Source organism: Pecten maximus, chromosome 3, assembly GCF_902652985.1.
Source record: "Pecten maximus chromosome 3, xPecMax1.1, whole genome shotgun sequence".
In the NCBI taxonomy this organism is placed as follows: domain Eukaryota; kingdom Metazoa; phylum Mollusca; class Bivalvia; order Pectinida; family Pectinidae; genus Pecten; species Pecten maximus.
In genome coordinates this window covers 9,287,829-9,301,243 of record NC_047017.1, presented here as the reverse complement: position 1 = coordinate 9,301,243, position 13,415 = coordinate 9,287,829, and the positions used below count along the sequence as shown (strand labels likewise).

Below are 13,415 nucleotides of genomic sequence, written 5' to 3'. Positions count from 1 at the left end.
TTTCCACATTAAGTTTCTTTTTCTTTTAAGAAATATATGAACTTTTAAAAAATGATTTCTTTAAAGATTTAACTTTAACAATGTTCTTGAATGGAAAATTTCTATACACACAGATTGCCTTATTTCTGACCTGGTGCCATATGAATTGGTGATAGATAATAATTCATTTTTCCACTACTATGGCATCACATTTCAATTCTCTATAAAACGAAAATACATGTAAGATGTTCTATTCTAATGATGTTAATTTCATCATTTAACTATATAATTAAAAATCAATATCACGAAATGATAATGATGTTAAACAGTGCCTAGTCTATGTACTTTCAGGATGTTAGAATTCACTGATGTCCTAATATCACTAAACGTCATGCTTTCTCAAAACGTGCCACAAACTTATATATATATGTTTTCATTCTTAACTAGAAATCTAATATAAATTCCTTTCACCAAAATTTCTACCATTTAGTATGACTACAGGTATGACATGCGATCATGCAATCTACCATAACCATATATCCAAAGGGAATTCTGTGAATTATAAAAAGAACGTTACAAGGGGGAGACAAGGGGGAGACAACCACCACAACTTGACTTACCCGCCATCTGACTCCGTCTGACAGTGAGAAGGTATAAGCCGCTATGGATCCTTCGGGGATGGATGGAAGGTGGAACTCGTTAGATGGTATCACATAGTTTTCAATGGCCTCCAGTCTCTTCTTCAGCATCTTTTGATGTTTAGTGACTGAAAGTATAATGAAATATTTAGATCAGTAGGCTTTCCAGATATAATTGTAAAGTGCATCGGACAAAATTATCAAAAATATCATTTAGTATGCAAAACTGAACTGTAATTCACATGCTAACTAACAGCTACAGATGATAAGATATATATAGAAGGTCGTCACCTCAAATGGCAGGGACTTAATAGAGTGGATCCTGTTGAGAATCCACTAAAAAGATCAAGTTGGATCAAGATTAACACAATACCTGGACGTTTTGTTGGATCATCTGGAGGTTGGAACGTTCGTCTAAACCCAGCCCAGTAAGGTAATAATTCTTTGAACACCATTAGTTGTGGCTCGTCAAATATACTAGCCATCACATCCTTTCCTTGTAGGTAACGCTGAGCTGCCCGGATGGCTTTGTCCTGGGTCGCTGCGGTCACATCAATCTGATGAGATAAATAGTTAAAGGGTTAAAAATCTACACCCTCAAACACTGAGGTAATTAAGGGTTAAACATCTACACCCTCAAACTCTGAGGTAATTAAGGGTTAAACATCTACACCCTCAAACTCTGAGGTAATTAAGGGTTAAACATCTACACCCTCAAACTCTGAGGTAATTAAGGGTTAAACATCTACACCCTCAAACACTGAGGTAATTAAGGGTTAAACATCTACACCCTCAAACACTGAGGTAATTAAGGGTTAAACATCTACACCCTCAAACTCTGAGGTAAGGGTTAAACATCTACCCCCTCAAACACTGAGGTAATTAAGGGTTAAACATCTACACCCTCAAACTCTGAGTTAAGGGTTAAACATCTACACCCTCAAACTCTGAGGTAATTAAGGGTTAAACATCTACACCCTCAAACTCTGAGGTAAGGGTTAAACATCTACACCCTCAAACTCTGAGGTAATTAAGGGTTAAAAATCTACACCCTCAAACACTGAGGTAATTAAGGGTTAAACATCTACACCCTCAAACTCTGAGTTAAGGGTTAAACATCTACACCCTCAAACTCTGAGTTAAGGGTTAAACATCTACACCCTCAAACTCTGAGGTAAGGGTTAAACATCTACACCCTCAAACTCTGAGGTAAGGGTTAAACATCTACACCCTCAAACTCTGAGGTAATTAAAGGTTAAACATCTACACCCTCAAACACTGAGGTAATTAAGGGTTAAACATCTACACCCTCAAACACTGAGGTAATTAAGGGTTAAACATCTACACCCTCAAACACTGAGTTAAGGGTTAAACATCTACACCCTCAAACTCTGAGTTAAGGGTTAAACATCTACACCCTCAAACTCTGAGGTAATTAAGGGTTAAACATCTACACCCTCAAACTCTGAGGTAATTAAGGGTTAAACATCTACACCCTCAAACTCTGAGGTAATTAAAGGTTAAACATCTACACCCTCAAACTCTGAGGTAATTAAGGGTTAAACATCTACACCCTCAAACTCTGAGTTAAGGGTTGAAAATCTATCCCCTCAAACTCTGAGGTAATTAAGGGTTAAACATCTACACCCTCAAACACTGAGGTAATTAAGGGTTAAACATCTACACCCTCAAACTCTGAGGTAATTAACGGTTAAACATCTACACCCTCAAACTCTGAGGTAATTAAGGGTTAAACATCTACACCCTCAAACTCTGAGTTAAGGGTTAAACATCTACACCCTCAAACACTGAGGTAATTAAGGGTTAAACATCTACACCCTCAAACTCTGAGGTAATTAAGGGTTAAACATCTACACCCTCAAACTCTGAGGTAATTAAGGGTTAAACATCTACACCCTCAAACTCTGAGGTAAGGGTTAAACATCTACACCCTCAAACACTGAGGTAATTAAGGGTTAAACATCTACACCCTCAAACACTGAGGTAATTAAGGGTTAAACATCTACACCCTCAAACTCTGAGGTAATTAAGGGTTAAACATCTACACCCTCAAACTCTGAGTTAAGGGTTAAAATCTACACCCTCAAACTCTTGAGGTAATTAAGGGTTAAAAATCTACACCCTCAAACTCTGAGGTAAGGGATGTGAACTCCTAATGAATTATTTCACCTGAATTGATAACACCCATAATTACCTGGAGAGCCGGACTGGTGATGGCATCAAGGAAACACTCCATGATTGACTGGACTTTCTTCCGGAGAGATTCCTCGTCAGCATATGCATGGCTACAGTCCTGTAGACAAAACAACTTCGTTACAGTTCAATTTTAGTCAAGTAAACAGCTCTTTATTCTAGCAAGCTATCAGAAAAATGTAGTATTTCTCAGCGGTATGGATCTATGGAACAAGTGATGTCATTTGGGAATTTCAACATAATTTAACCCCTCTGATATTGAAATTATAGGTCTTCAATTAATCTGGACTCATTTTAGACATAAATGTACTTGTACATAACTAATTTTGCTCATGTAAATCTGACCTTGAATTTCTGAACTTCAATGTAGAAAAAAAGGTCTTTGTCCAGCAGGGGAGCGTTTTCTTCCTCGCCGTGTTTCTGTAGATATTTATAGAAGTAGAGCATCGTAAGTGTCAGGTGACCTGCAGCTGACGATTTGAGCGCCTTGAAAAATTCCTCTCGGTCATCCTTCGTTGGCTGTGCACGTCCAGTCTGAAAGAGAGAATGAGAAAGTGTTAGAAGGAGAAAGCCTTTGGACATACAAACATACAGATAAACTGCTAAAACAAAACCTCTTTAATATAAAATTCCATCACTGTGTGGATACAAATTTTACAGTTGCAAGATGAAATAGTAAATGTCTGTATATTTTATATGAGGTTAGATCATTGATTTCATAATTAGATATTGTATTTTTTTCTTCTGACAATTAAAGAGGTTTCATTTCTGTCTTAGTGCAGCTTATAAATAAACTTAAAGTGGGAGAATGAAAAAGTCTGAAAATTGTGCAAATTAATATGACATAAAAAATTATGTAATGTAAAAGCAATATCTTAATATCAAAGCAAAAAAATGGGAAATAAAACTTTAAGATTTTAAGATGTTGATATAGTTATAAGTAATTGAAAATATTTAAATAAATTCAAATTTTTCAAACACAGAAATTTTATGAGTATGATTATTTCCTAAAGATATGAAAAAAACTACATGTATTATCATATGAATATTTAAATCATGTGAAATTGTACATGTATTATCTAATAAATATTCATATGTGAAATTATACATGTATTATTTTATGAATATTCATATGTGAAATTATACATGTAAAAATTGTACTATCCTATAAATATTCAGAATATGTGAAATTACACATGTATTATAATCTTATGAATATCCATATCATATGAATTTATACATGTATTATTTTATGAATATTCATATGTGAAATTATACATGCAAGCAGTGTTAATTTGCAATCCTTCATTTTAGCAACAACAGAAAACGCATCATTTCGCAGAGTAAACCGCAGCCTTCATTATAGACTGCATATATATGGTAACCTTTGTAGAGCGGCCATATTCATGACTTGAGTTTTTAAGGTATTTTAGAAGAAGTTGTTTAATCATCTTAACAAGAACTTCTGTGAATAAACATGGGTCAAGGTCATTCTTTTACAATCAAAAGTTTTGACATTCCAGGCTAAGGTTTGAGATATGAATCACACTGCTAGAATCTGTGCTGTTTAGCTATTCCAGTCGACTCATAGAATCTGTGCCGTTTAGCTATTTGGTCGACCTTTAAAATCTGTGCCGTTTAGCTATTCCAGTCGACCCATAGAATCTGTGCCGTTTAGCTATTCGGTCGACCTATAAAAGCCGTGCATTAAGATGACTAAGTAAAGAGACAGACATTCAAATACCAAGTCATTCATGTTTATTTGACATCAAGTTAGATTGTGCATGTAAAGAGGGATTGAATGTCACAATTCATTCTTAAGATCATGCCAAGGTCAGGAGAAATTCTATAAGACATATACCAATCTACTTTAAACCCACTTGTCAAAGGCATATTGACCAAAGCACTGTGAAATGACCAATAGTATTCCAAATTGTCACGCAGCGACAGAGTTGTAACCCTTTGTAGTTCAGCATGGTAAAATGAATCACCTGGTATTTGTCATGATTACCTCTATGATTTGTGCAGTTTCTGGTTTAACCAATCGGACATTGGGTCTGATGTCATCTGAATAGATATTGGCTGGTGCTTTGCCTAAACAAATTTAACCAATCAGATCTTAATTGGGTCAAATGTCATCTGGCTAAAGAGTGGAAGGTGTTTTGATTCAGATTGCCTGAACATATTTAACCAATTAGATCTTAGGTCAAATGTCATCTGGCTAAATAGTGGTAGGGGCTCCACCTGAAAACAGCCATTGGTCATGATAAAAGGAGACTTTGAACTCACAACCAACCAATCATCATTGGTAGACTCAAAATGTTTTTGTTTAGTTCACGAAAATTTGTCAGTTAATTCCTGGAAATGTGTTATCCAGAGATTCCATCATTATTAACAAATACACTGAACGCTGTATTAGAATAACATACTACTGCATCAAGCTGTTTGTAATTGTTAGTCTACAACTTGGATTCTATGAATTTTAGGTGAACTATTAAGTTATATGCATAATACATGTTTATACTAATTAGTATCAAAATCTGCATATTTATTAAATAAACAATGTCATTAATATGCTGAAAATTGAAATCAATATTTTGCTATTAATCTGTCGTATTATACATGTTAAAGTCATACTCTATGATGTGAAGACTGATTCACCCAGCCACCTCTAATTGTAATTTGTTGTAACCACTATCCAGCCCCGTTAATCCAGCCATCAATGATCCGTCACCATACTCGGGAGCTGGTTTAGTACAATTTGACATTTTTCTGAACAATCTAAGGCTCCCAGCCCTGTTCTTGTTGTCAAAGGATTCTGTCACTTTATATGAACTATGACCTAAGATGGCTGGAATATCAAGGCTGCCTTGTGTAACACTAGAATCAGTCCTAAGAGAAAGTCCTACACGATCAGTTAGTGACTATCAAGTTATCTCTGCCGATATCTACATCATTCTGCTCACAGTCACTGGATCCAATCGGGATACCCTCAAGGAGGGAAATAATTTGTATGGGAAACACATTTTTCTTTGATAATCATTCAGTAAATTGCCAAAGAAAAATGCTTCCTTTCCGAGGAATTAAAAACTTTTCACTTTGTAGGAGAGTTTAGGTTTTAAGTAAATGATGGACTGAATTCTTGTCAGTGGAAATATTTCTTTCTTTTGCTTTTTTCAAGAGAAATTTATAATTTGAGGAAGAACTCATTTCTAAGGCAGATAACTCTATATTGCAGTTGGTCATGCAAAGCAAAAAATCTCAAAGCTGAGCAACCCACAGCAGCAGGTTTGGGACGTCAGGCACCTCACATCCCGTACAAAATACCTTCGTATTTAATTTATTTCTGCGTCCCCGCCGGCCGGCAGGGCCCTGATCAGTCTGTGATGCAGTTCGTGCTGATTCGTCCTGATAGAGTGACCAATCACAGAGGGTGTTACAATACAGAAACATTTTCATACAATCAAACATTCCAGGCAAAATAAAAATCAGTAACATATGGTACAATACAGAGGTTGATGTTACATTTACACAAAACTTCTTCAAATCTTCCAAATATGGCCACAAAAAATGTCACTTTCCTACATCAGTTAAAATGTAATTATTTAACAAAAAAAAAATGCATTTCTAAAATTACAATGAATTTTGAAACAACAAATCTGACTACAACTAGTGTAAACAGACAAAACACCTTGTACAAATGTGTGAGGAAATCAAGGCAACATTACAGACATTTACTCATTCTCAAAAATGTGATTCCACAGGGTATTTATATAAAATTCAGTACATACCGTAAATTCAAAGAATCAATTAAAAAAGACAAAGGAAGTATTTTAAAATGATGTAAAAATAAAAGGTTTAGTCACTAACTAACTGTTACATCATCCATGTCAGTTCGTCTGGTCTAATGTAGGATGTTTTTTCAGTATTATACATTTTAGATGAAACTGAATTTCATTAATTTTTTTTTTAATTATCAGAGATTTTGTTAGAATATTAATAACTTAGACAATTTTAATAAAAAATTCTTTATCAGAAATTAGGGACTGAAAAACATTATCAAAATTGAAATTGAAAATTAGGTAAAAAAAATATTTCCAGAATGTACTTACCAAGTATATGTTAAATTAATATACTTTATATATTACACACAAAAAGAGACTAATGATATGTTAGGCCTGTTCTAAGAAAATCATTGTCGTCATTTGATTTTGACCTGATTTTTTTGTTAAGAATCATGCTGATTTTTAGTGTACCTAGGAAATGTAAGATTCATAAATGTATTAAAAATATTAGATTTTTTTTTTATGAAGAATTATTTAAGGAAAACCTTATTGAATCTCTTCCTTGAATTCGTATATCTAGAAAACAAGGCCCTTCTGTTGCTGGTAGAGGCACTAGTGTGTAGTTGTACCTGTACAGGTATGGAAACTCATTAGTACAGGTATGTCGTTGATCAGTACAGTAACATGGTAAAATGGTACAATTATATTTGAAAACAATTTTTTGAAAATTCTGAATTTCTGATCAATCACTTCCACATCAATCATCACAGCATTTTCCATCAAAACAACAAGTATATAGTATTAGTTATAGATAGCATCTCTTTAAAATCACAAGTTATTTTTTAAAATATAAAAATACACAATATTTTGCATATAACAATAAGTCACAACCAAAACCATCCAACACTTATTACAATATACATGTAACTATAACAAAGTCAAAACAAAATCAGATAACATACATAAAACCAATCTGTTAAGAAATCTAAAACAAAAATCAATGAATAAAAATGTATCAGCTAACTTTAATTGAACCATTCCGTCAAATGTTATTTTTTGTCTACAGATCTGGGAGTTGTGGAAAACATTTGACCTTTGACCTTTGTGTAAAAAATTGAGAGATAATGTTTGATCTTTGGACACTTTTCATGACCTTGTACAAACCATGTGGATGTTCAATGAATTGACCTATGACCTTAGAATTATACTGTGACCTCATAGGGTACTGACTTCAGAATACGAATCATTTGACCTTTGACCTCATACTGTAATCTGGCCAAGATACAACATTTTGTTGTGAAAACTTGATGGTATAAATTTCTAGACAAAAGAAGGCTGTCAACAACCAAAATAATAACTTGACTTGTGACCTTTCATTGTGGCCTTGACCTTGGGAGCAGGAAGTTGTCCAGTCCTAATATGTTTACAATGCTTCTGGTTCAAGGAATATCATTGAAACATTCAATGAGATGGACAGACAGTTTGACAAACGGATGGTTTTATGAACAGAGGGACAGATACAATCCTATATTTTCCTTCTATACTTTAATTATTACAGTAAGCATGCTGCAATAATCCTTAATAATATTGATAACAAACACGGAAAAAAGTGTGTTACAATATTGGTTTCCTGGTAGAGAGTCATACCACCTTGTAATGCGTAAGAGTTATATTTTGTTGGATATTTTCTTTCCAAATTGGAGTTGTCTGCCCATTATGAAAGATATATGATATAACACATTACAAGTGATAATTTCAAAATTTCACAAAATCCATAACATCACAAAACAAATTTGGTGACCTATAACTGTTTTAGATTATTAAGAAACAACAAGACCTTTTGGCAAACTAATGTCCCCCACCAGATGTGAAATTGTATCCAAGAATGCAGATGATGGTTTGGTGTAGGAACCAGTTCTACACACTGAATGTTTGACAGAGTGTATTCAATAATTGCATTTGGTTGACATTTTTGTAGAATTGAAGGCAATGTCTAAATTTTAATAAGTGAACCCATGCCCCAAGTAAGATGTACCCATGAATCTGCTTCAGTTAAGAACTTCCAGTGAGAAATATTTCAGATCAGGCCTGACCCATTTTTTTTCTTGATGTAGATAAAAAGGTCAAAATGTAGGTCAGAGTGACTTTTTTTTGGACCTATGTCACACTGCTTCACCTACTCATGTCCCAAGTATAAAGTTCTGGTGTCAAGTAGTGCTGGAAATAGAACCTGGACACAAGGTCAAAATGTAGGTCAGAGTGACTTTATTTAGACCAATGTCACATTGCTTCACCTACTCATGTCCCAAGTATAAAGTTCTGGTGTCAAGCAGTGCTGGAAATAGAGCCTGGAGACATTTTTTTCCTTGACGTAGTTCAAAGGTCAAAACATAGGTCAGAGTGACCTACTTTTGGTACATGACACACCACACCACTGAGGAGGTGAAAAGAAGTATAGGAGATTGACCCCCTGCCCCGCCTCGTTACCTGGTGGGGGACTAATAACAAAAGGCAGGACTCTCTACCATTCATTAAGTGACATCAATGTACACACAGCACAAATGTTAGGCTAAAAATAGAACACTCTTTACCTTTGACCTACATGACTATTGTATGTATCTATCTTGTTAAACTGATAATGTTATATCCAAATAATTAATTTCTAACAACTTTAATATACATTGATTCATAGATAAATAGAAAATATGCTTTATTGCTCAATTAGCATAATTAAGATTTGAACATTGCTGGTTATCGAAAGACTTAAGTGTTATCAAAATCACCATAATATAATTGTCACGCACCACTGGACACAGAGCCACATTAATATAATCACACATCATTAGACACAGATCCACATTAATATAGTCAAACATCATTGGACACAGTTCCACATAAGCTCCATCATGCAAGCTGGACGTGTGTGTGTTTACCTGGTAACCTTCATCCTCATGATCTCCCGCGAAATGGACTTTACGGTTTGCCCTATTATCCTCGTCCTGCTCGTGTTCGAAAAGGCTAACGGTGATAGCGGGAAATTCAATCTCCCGAATCACTTTGCCGTGAAGTCCTTTGCCTAAGTTGCTATTCGATAATTCAAGTGGGTCTGGCGTCTGTATCAAAAGTTGTCATTTTTTTACCCACCTGGATTTTTTGGTTAGTAAACTAGCCTTAAAAATTCACATCTATTCCGCAAACAAGCTTATAGAGAAAAAAGGTATGTCTTTAAGTCTGTAACCTGCCATCACTAATCACTCGCAGAAACTTATCCTTATTGACTGACGATACCCCTATCTATGCCTATATAAGCCCCTTCCGCCATCTAAAATATCATTCCTGCTGCATGTGTCTGGAAAATCTAAAACAAGCTGATTGTTTGCCCCTATCATTCCGATCTGTGATAACTGTTGTGAGGGTAATCACTATTAGATTGCTTTGATACTTTTGTATTTTCTAAAGACACTTTTAAATTTCAAATGATTATCTATAAAACCATAAATAGTACTCCCAATCACAAATCTGTACCAGTCACATGTTATTACAATACTCTCAAATCTATGTAAGAGTTGGAATGTCTCATCAAAATGACTTTAAATTAAAAATAGTGATAAAAATGAATATGTCAGTATATTGTGATTTAAAAGTAGACAAAACCAGTGTAATGTTAATGACGGAATAAAAATGAAAATAAAGAAAATAATGGATAAAGAAAGGAAGAAAATCAAACGATTACATATTTATAAATTTTAGCAGAGAGTGATATTTGAGTTCCATCAGGTTACTTAGCTGTACCTTTCCCTTTCGTCCTTTTTTCCAGTTCACCGACGTCTCTGTACCCAGTCGAAGAGCTAGTTCTGCCTGAGAAAGATTGGCGAAATCTCGAGGGTCCATTCCATTCTCAGATGCTTTTTCCTACAAACCAAACAACCCAGATCAGTGATAGAACTAATATACATGTAATTTGAAGTTCCCGTACTTTCATTGGAGATAGATTACATGTATTTTGTAAATGAAACATTAAATCTCCCTTCCCTCTCTGTACTCTCCCTTCCCTCCCTTCCCTCCCTGTACTCTCCCTCCCCCTTTACCCCCCCCCCCCCCCCCCCAAAAAAGGACCCCCAAAAACCCCCTTTTAAAGGGGAAAAACCCCCACCCGCCAAAATTCCCCCCCCCCCTTAGAACCCCCGCCCCCCCCGACCCCCCCCCCCCCCGACCCCCCCCGCTCCCCCCCCACTTTTCCCCCGACCCCCCCCCCCGACCCCCCCCTCCGCCCCCCCCCGACCCCTCCCCCCTCCCGTACCCCAAAACCCCCCCCGGGGCCCCCCTCGCCCCCCCCCGTTCCCCCCCCCCTTTCCCCCCCCCCCGACCCCCTCCCTAGACCCCCCCCTTTTTCCCCCCCTCCCTCCTCCCTTCCCTCCTTCCTTTCCCCCTTTTACAAAAGTACCCTCTGTATCTCCTTACATCTTCCCACTCTCCCACTTCCATCCTTACTCTCCTCCTCCATTTTTGTACTCTCCTTCCCTCCTACTCCTACCTCTCCCTCCCTCCCTTCCCTCCCTGTACTCTCCCTTCCCTCCTGTACTCTCCCCTCCCTCCCTGTACTCTCCCTTCCCTCCCTGTACTCTCCCTCCCTCCCTGACTTCCCTTCCCTCCTGTTACTATCCCCACTCCCTTGTATCTCCCTTCCCTCCTGTACTATCCTTCCTCCTGTACCTACCTCCATTCCCTCCATGACTCTCCCTCACCCCTGTACTCAATTCCTCTTGTACCCCTCCCTCCCTTAAATCAATGTACTCTCCCTTCCCTCCCTGTACTCTCCCTTCCCTCCATGTACTCTCCCTTAATCAGCTCCACTGTATCATACCATTCCTCTCTGTAACTCATTCAACCAAGGTACTACAATCCTCTTACTCATGTACATACTGAAATCCCTACGAACCGTATCTAAGTATTCCTTATCCCTGTACATCTCTAAATTAATAGTGATACAGTTCCTTCACCTCCTTACTTCAAAACCTCTGTACTATATTCCTACTGTACTATCCCTATGTACATCTAACTCTAATATACAGTACTCTACACTCTCAAGAATACAGCCTTCCTCCTATGATAATCCTTACCCTAGTATCTCTTAACTCAAATGTACTTAACCTTCCATACTCTCATCTCGGTATTCACCTTACTTACACTATCTGTAATCTTCACTATTACTTCATTATCTCTGGTACTATTTCCTCTGAACTCTCCCTTCCCTCTCTGTACTCTCCCTTCCCTACATGTTCCCTTATCCTGTACATTCCATTCCCTATCTTACATACTCCCTTGTACTACCTTCCCTCTGTACTCCCTTCACCTCTCTGTACCTCTACCTTCAATCTCAACTCTCCTTCTCCCTTCTCTGTAACTATCCCTTCCTCCCTTACTCCCCCTCCCTGTACTCTCCTTCCTCTCTGTACTCTCCCTTCCCTCCCTGTACTCTCCCTTCCCTCCCTGTAACCCTCCCTTCCCTCCCTGTACTCTCCCTTCCCTCCCTGTACTCTCCCTTCCCTCCCTGTACTCTCCCTTCCCTCCCTGTACTCTCCCTTCCCTCCCTGTTCTCTCCCTTCCCTCACCATACCAGAACTCACCACTAAGAAAGCATTGAAGGCCTCCTCCAGTTTAGGTACCACAGTACTCTGCATTTCCTTAATGGCTCCTGTCTTAGGTCTCTCCCCAATCCTGTTTGTCAGTTTGTCAGGGAAAGTTAGGTGTTTCTTACCATGGGAGTCAACATAAGTCCTGAAGGAGAGAGTTAATGATAACTTAATACCTACCAGTTAAAGGAAACACACTATAGATTTAAGTTTTGATCTGAGCACAAATACTAAGATGATGTATATAATGTTTAAATTACACTAACAACTTGATTTGATAGGATTTGGAGAAAATTTTAACTTGAAACATCATTTTATCATAGATTTAAGATATTAAGTAGACCAAAGTATTATTCACCTATAATGTTACATTATCTTTCTATATCAGATACATTGTTCATATTGGCTTAGAACAGCTACATTGTACATGTTGATCTAGAACAGATACATTGTGCATGTTGATCTATAACAGATACAATGTACATGTTGATCTGGAACAGATACATTGTACATGTTGATCTACAATAGATATATTGTACATGTTGATCTACAATAGATACATTGTACATGTTGATCTAGAACAGATACATTGCACATGTTGATCTATAACAGATACATTGTACATGTTGATCTAGAACAGATATATTGTACATGTTGATCTATAACAGATACATTGTACATGTGGGTCCCGATGGCTACTTAGTGTAGATGAAAACTTACTTGAAGATAAAGCCAGCGTGAGTCTCTTTCTTCTTTTGGTCCGTCTTACTAGAACCAAGGTTGAGGTAGGTGTCCGTGTCCAAATATAGACTGACCATATTCAGTCTCTCTTTGTCCTCAGATTCTTGTAAATGCTTTCTAAAGTTTGTCATAAATCTGGAAAGGTTGTTGAAATGTTACAAACAAATCCCCATCATTCTTTACTTATGTAATATATTTATAGATAGTAAGTTATGTTAAAGATCAAATTTGACTTACTGTTTGTTGTGCGTCATCTCAGTAAACGGAGGTGGTGGCTTCGCTGACCTCTTCTCATCATCAATGTCGTATTCCATATCATCACCATCTTCTTTTTTCTGGAAACAGATTTTTCAGATTTATTAATTAACCTGTAAAATGTTCCATAACAACCAGAAAGTTATGTACCTGTTCTCATGTCATCTATA

The 13,415-nt window shown here is 36.9% G+C and overlaps 1 protein-coding gene across 8 annotated transcripts in view; it reads right to left on the bottom strand.

Annotated features, from left to right (window-relative positions):
- The window catches only part of LOC117323122, a 68,567-nt gene that overhangs the window by 11,942 nt on the left and 43,210 nt on the right, over nucleotides 1–13,415 (bottom strand). For 7 of the 8 annotated variants that reach the window (XM_033878147.1, XM_033878142.1, XM_033878145.1 and 4 more), the window contains 9 exons: nucleotides 13,228–13,325; nucleotides 12,970–13,125; nucleotides 12,244–12,394; nucleotides 10,409–10,528; nucleotides 6,159–6,239; nucleotides 3,177–3,365; nucleotides 2,833–2,931; nucleotides 991–1,174; nucleotides 600–745 (listed from right to left, as the gene is read on the bottom strand). In XM_033878147.1, the coding sequence (XP_033734038.1) occupies nucleotides 600–745; nucleotides 991–1,174; nucleotides 2,833–2,931; nucleotides 3,177–3,365; nucleotides 6,159–6,239; nucleotides 10,409–10,528; nucleotides 12,244–12,394; nucleotides 12,970–13,125; nucleotides 13,228–13,325 (1,224 nt within the window). The remainder of the gene's footprint in view (nucleotides 1–599; nucleotides 746–990; nucleotides 1,175–2,832; nucleotides 2,932–3,176; nucleotides 3,366–6,158; nucleotides 6,240–10,408; nucleotides 10,529–12,243; nucleotides 12,395–12,969; nucleotides 13,126–13,227; nucleotides 13,326–13,415) is intronic. The other variant, XM_033878148.1, reaches the window with a different exon arrangement.